At 30.9% G+C, this 5,831-nt stretch overlaps 1 protein-coding gene across 1 annotated transcript; it reads left to right on the plus strand.

Moving 5' to 3' along the window:
* Positions 1-478: 478 nt before the first annotated feature.
* Positions 479-5,069, plus strand: LOC111307416 (protein NRT1/ PTR FAMILY 5.2-like). Its single transcript, XM_022905427.2, has 4 exons — positions 479-622; positions 970-1,187; positions 3,517-4,079; positions 4,193-5,069. The coding sequence occupies exons 1-4, from the start codon at positions 508-510 to the stop codon at positions 5,067-5,069; spliced, it is 1,773 nt and encodes a 590-aa protein (XP_022761162.2). The 5' UTR covers positions 479-507.
* The last annotated feature ends 762 nt before the right edge of the window (positions 5,070-5,831 follow it).

Below are 5,831 nucleotides of genomic sequence, written 5' to 3' on the forward strand. Positions count from 1 at the left end.
ATATATATATATATATATATTCATGAGACCATGTAATAGTCATTTCTAGTTTTTCTCTACAATGTAATTAAAATTTCGCCTACCCCAGGCTTGGTTAGAATTGAGTCCATTCTTAAAATAAAGATTTTTAAGTTCAAACTTAATTTGAATATTAAATTATTAGTACAAAATTTAATTTTAATTTAAGAATATATTTCAAATTTTAATATTTAAAAAAACTAGAGCATGCGGATTAGATAGGTCAAGTTGACTATTGGGCAGAATCTTAAAAAAAAAGGATCATTCTTAGATGCAACCTAAACCAGAAACACCTATTTTATAGATAACGGTGGCTGAAAAAGTACACACGTAGGAAATGCTTTTGTTTTCAATGGGAATTGGATGTAAAATTGATGGCAAAGATGTAAATTAACTCGAACAGAATTGTCTATAAAAGGAGTGGATTGATGCAAACTCTTCTTAGCAAGTGTCAGTGTTAAGTTGTTCCATAGAAAAAAAAAAAACACTATGGCTGTTGAAGAAGGGACAGATGATTACACTCAAGATGGCACTGTGGATCTCAAAGGAAACCCAGTCCGGAGATCCAAGAGAGGTGGATGGACTGCTTGCTTCTTTGTTGTCGGTAATTAATATATTTCACTGAAATTGATTCCGATTGGTTGATGCTTTTTTTATCGTTTGCTTTTTTTTTTTCTCTTAGGTTTTGCCTCGCCCTCTTCACCTCTCTCTAGGAACACATTGAGTCTTAACTTTTGTTATGGGACCAAATCCCTTCGCTCTTTGTCACCATTCCCTGCATTAACTTTCACGACACTTTTCCTTATTAATCTTGGAATGAATCCATAGAAAGTATTAGGACTCTATTTTTTATTTTATTTTTTGTCTATTCTCATTTTATGCAATTCTAGTATTCTTGGTTTGAACATTGAAAAAGGAGCATTGATCTGGTCTAACTGCCAAATAATGCAGTGTATGAAATCTTTGAACGCATGGCTTACAGCAGTTTGTCATCCAATCTTGTCCTGTATTTGACGAGGAAGCTTCATCAAGGCCGTGTCAAGTCGGTCAACAATGTTACCAATTGGGTTGGCACCACTTTGATGACCCCAATCTTGGGTGCCTACGTTGCTGATGCATGCCTTGGTCGCTATTGGACCTTTGTCATTGCGTCTTTAATTTATATCTCGGTATGTTTACAAAAAATCTCTTTTTATGCATTTTGCATGCATACATGCATAAATGTGTTACATACGTGTGTACGAAGTAGTTGGAAACAATCCACACGGTTTAGTCCCTTTGGTAATTAACGGAAAATTTTTTTTTCCAACTAGCTAGAATCTTATTTTTGTAAAGAGTAAGAGTAAAAATCTTGAAAATTGCACAAGATGTCATGTAATGTGCTTTTAAGATAATCCGAGAAAAAATTAGATCCGAACAAGGCATGAAGATATTTCTTATCATCTTAAAAGTAAAAGTAATTGGAAACATTTCAATTCCCAGTTTTCATGATTGTAATTAATCACTAGCCTCTATTCATATGTATTTATTCGGTACTAGTTTTGAATTTGAGACTTATAAAAGTTAAGTTTAAAGTTTACATCCCAAAGTTTTAATATATATATAGTTACTTTTCAACCAAACACTCGAATATAATAATTTCAATTACTTATAAATATATAGTTACTTTTCAACCAAACACTCAAATATAACAATTTTAATTACTTATAAAATTAGTAAAACCAAACCCATTATTTTAGAATTGGATCACTAAGCCAATCAATTGGTTACTAATGTATTATTTAAGAAATAAAGCTTCAGTTCGTTATGTTAGGATGACAGTAACTTTGATATTAATTATTGGTTTAGCTTTAATATCAGTTATTAGACATAAAGTCTCAATCCAATTAAATAATTAAACCAATTAAAATATAATCAAACAATCAATCATCATATAAAAAATGATAATTTGACCTGATTTAGCTCAACTGATCTATGTTTATAGATGAGAAAAAGAGATCCATTAGTTATGAAGAATTACAAATAAATTAATAAAATAATCTCACTCACAATCAATATTCATATATCCTCTTATTTTTTTTTACTCTTATAAAATATTCTTAATCTGAATAAATATATATTAATGTACGCTCTTACACTATACTTATATGAATTTTTTCATTTTTTTTTAGTCCACTAAAATATACATACCCATAAAAACTTTCTTAATCTTTTCTAATTTTATGGAATATTTTTAACTCAAATAAATATATATTTATGTGCTCTTATGCATCATATCTATGTGAATTATTTCATTCTCTTTTAGTTCACTTAAACATATTCATCCATAAAGATTTTTTCAATCTTCTTTAATCTTATAAGGTATCTATCTTATAAAAGCTTACAACTATTTTATATAATTTTTTCATAGATATTTCATCTATTTATAAGCATATTAATTTACCTATCAAAATTTTTTTTTAAAATTTTTTTAAAGTCTTCTTATCAATTAAGTAATAATCAATTAATTTCAAATAAATTTTTTATTAAATTTGAGTAACTATTTTAAATAAATTCATACAATTATTTTTAAAAAATAATATTTGATAAATTTAAGATTTAAATTTAATAATTATAAATCCTCTATCACGTATCTTCATACCATAACCTTATATATATATATATATATATATATATATATAACTATTGTGATGTTAACTGATTATAGTCAAATTACGAAAAATAATTTGCGTTTAAACATGGATAAATGCGAAACTTTGACTGAATTTTTTTTCTACGTTTTAATTATAAGGCAATATAGAAGATAATTATATATATGCTGTCGGAAAATCTCAACAGACTTGTCATGTGGACCACGAATTTCTCACAAATTGAATCTTGTCCCGACAAGGAGTCTAGAAATTTTTGTCCTTCTTTGCCAAAGAGCATTTCTTGTACGTATGAGTCAACGTACTTTGCATAGGGATAAATTAAAGACCAACTAGGCTTTTACATGTGTTTCCTTATTGTTGGGTATGCATAAATGGTTTGCACAGTGCGGACCATTAAAATTTCAATGCCCGACGCAATAGATAAGCCTGGTTGCAAATTGACATTAAGATTTTTTTTTTTTTTTAAATTGGTTGATCATCTAAATGTGTTAAGGAATGAGGTTTGAAATTAAGATTTATAATGATATTAAAGTTGATTTTGGAATCTTAATTATAATTTAAAAGATAAAAAAATTAATTATAATTTAAGTAAAGGCTAAATTAAGATTAAGGTAAAATTAAATTTTTAAGGACCGTAATTTAATTTTTTATAAAAAAATTTAAATCACATACCAAATTCTTTGCACATAAAAAAAATATCAATTTGACTTTTTAGTATTTTGCGATAAGAATGTAAAGAACTGTGTTTGATTATGGTCATCAAATTTGTGATTTTTTAAGGGGCATGTAGTTTTTTATTAATTATGACAATTGCAACGGTCGAAATTAACCCAATTCTTGATCACAGGGAATGTCATTGCTAACATTATCAGTGTCAATACCTGGACTAAAGCCACCACCATGTCACCAAGCCAATATAGATCATTGCAAGGAGGCATCAAAATTACAGTTAGCAGTTTTTTTTTGTGCACTCTGTACTTTAGCTGTTGGAACCGGCGGCACCAAGCCAAATATTTCGACGATCGGCGCCGATCAATTCGATGATTTCCATCACAAGGAGAAGGCTCATAAGCTATCCTTCTTCAATCGGTGGGTTTTCAGCATCTTCTTTGGGACACTCTTTGCCAACACATTTCTTGTATATATTCAGGACAATCATGGTTGGACATTAGGCTATGGGCTGCCCACACTTGGCCTGGTGATTTCAGTTCTGATTTTCCTGGCAGGCACGCCATTCTATAGGCACAGGGTGCCCGCAGGGTGTTTCAAAAGGATGGCTCAGGTCATAGTAGCTGCCATAAGGAAATGGAGCGCGCCTCTTCCTAGTGACATTAAAGAACTTTATGAACTTGACCTAGAAGAGTATGGTAGGAAAGGAAAGTTTCGGATTGATTCAACACCAACCCTGAGGTTAGTGTCAATTATTGTTTGCATTAGGTACATATATTTATGGAATCTGAAATTTTCTGTCATTTTGATTTGTGGTCTTCTGATCATATGTTCAACTTTGTGGCAAAATGCAGGTTCCTGAATAAGGCTGCTGTTAAAACAGGCTCCATGGCTCCATGGATGCTATGCTCGGTAACCCAAATAGAGGAAACTAAACAGATGTTAAGAATGATCCCAATATTGATTGCCACTTTTGTGCCAAGCACCGTGATTGCTCAAATCAATACCCTTTTTGTAGAACAAGGCACCACCCTTGATAGACACATGGGTAGCTTCGAGATCCCCCCAGCAAGTTTCGCTGCATTTGTTACCTTTTCTGTGCTTATTTGTCTTGTCCTCTATGATCGTGTCTTCGTCCCAATTGTGAAAAAGTGGACAAAAAATCCTAGAGGCATCACTTTCCTTCAAAGGATGGGAATTGGTCTTGTTATCCACATCATAATCATGATAATTGCTTCTTTTATTGAGAGGCACAGACTCAATGTGGCCAGGGAACATGGCTTAGTTGAAAATGGAGGGCAACTTCCGCTAACCATATTCATTTTACTTCCCCAATTTGTGCTTATGGGCACAGCTGATGCATTTTTAGAGGTGGCTAAGATTGAGTTCTTCTATGATCAGGCACCGGAGAGTATGAAGAGTCTTGGTACTTCATATTCAACTACTAGTCTGGGAATTGGGAATTTTATTAGCAGTTTCCTTCTTTCAACAGTTTCTCATATCACTAGCAAGCATGGTCATCAAGGATGGATCTTGGATAACCTAAACAAATCTCATCTTGACTACTATTATGCATTTTTGGCTATACTCAACTTCTTGAACTTTATTTTCTTCTTGGTACTAGTCAAGTTTTATGTCTACAAGGCTGAAGTTTCAGATCCAATGCATGTACTTGCAGAACTGGAGGCGATGAGATTAAAATCATCGAATCAACAAGAGTCAAAGGAATAGGTTGATGGAACATGTTGAATAATATCACTTTCACTTGTCTATTGGAATGTCAGAGTTGAAATTCAACTTGTGAAAAGTGAAACAAGCTGTCATTCAGGGTTTGACAGAGTACTCTTCCTGTTCTTTGTCATGTTCATTTAGCCGTGAATTTACTGTTTGAATATCGAGCTTATAGCTTGGATTAGAACCTTAAAAGGAATCCATTTACTTTAGCCTTTGTTTTTCACTTTTTTTATTGTTGTGAAAAATAAAAAAAAAGAAAAATTAAAAGATATGGATTTGATTTGGATATAACAACTTTTGGATGAAATCATTTGTTTCTTATCGAAACTTCTCTTTGGATTGGGATAAATGTGCTTATAAGATTCACAGATAAACTAAGATCACCATTATCAGATTAGATCTTTGTTGACTTGACATCAACAATTGTCAAAATGGTTTTGGAGACTGTTAAACGAAAATTTTTTAAAAAGATTAAAATCAGGAGAGTCCCTAGCAATTTTTTTTGTTTGGTGTGATTGAACATTTAAAATTTTTTTTTTTAACGAAATAATAAAACAAGTTTAAAATTTATTAAAATAATGTTTTGTTTACAAGTTGATTATGCATGAAAAATGATTAACACCTTTATAACGTTTATTTAAAAAATAATATGAATTAATTACATTTTATCGTTACTATTAATAAAAATGGTTTAATTCTAATATTTAAAAATGATTCCTTTAAATTTTATTTTTTTAAAATATCTCTTTCTTAAAAAAA

The sequence above is a fragment of the Durio zibethinus genome, chromosome 22 (genome assembly GCF_047325235.1).
Source record: "Durio zibethinus cultivar Kanyao isolate XHJ-2024 chromosome 22, ASM4732523v1, whole genome shotgun sequence".
NCBI classification, from domain to species: domain Eukaryota; kingdom Viridiplantae; phylum Streptophyta; class Magnoliopsida; order Malvales; family Malvaceae; genus Durio; species Durio zibethinus.

Coding starts and splice junctions, on each gene's coding strand:
- LOC111307416 (XM_022905427.2), top strand. CDS start 508: ATGGCTGTTGAAGAAGGGACAGATGATTACACTCAAGATGGCACTGTG. Junction 623..969: donor TGCTTGCTTCTTTGTTGTCG/GTAATTAATATA, acceptor CAAATAATGCAG/TGTATGAAATCTTTGAACGC. Junction 4,080..4,192: donor GATTCAACACCAACCCTGAG/GTTAGTGTCAAT, acceptor GGCAAAATGCAG/GTTCCTGAATAAGGCTGCTG.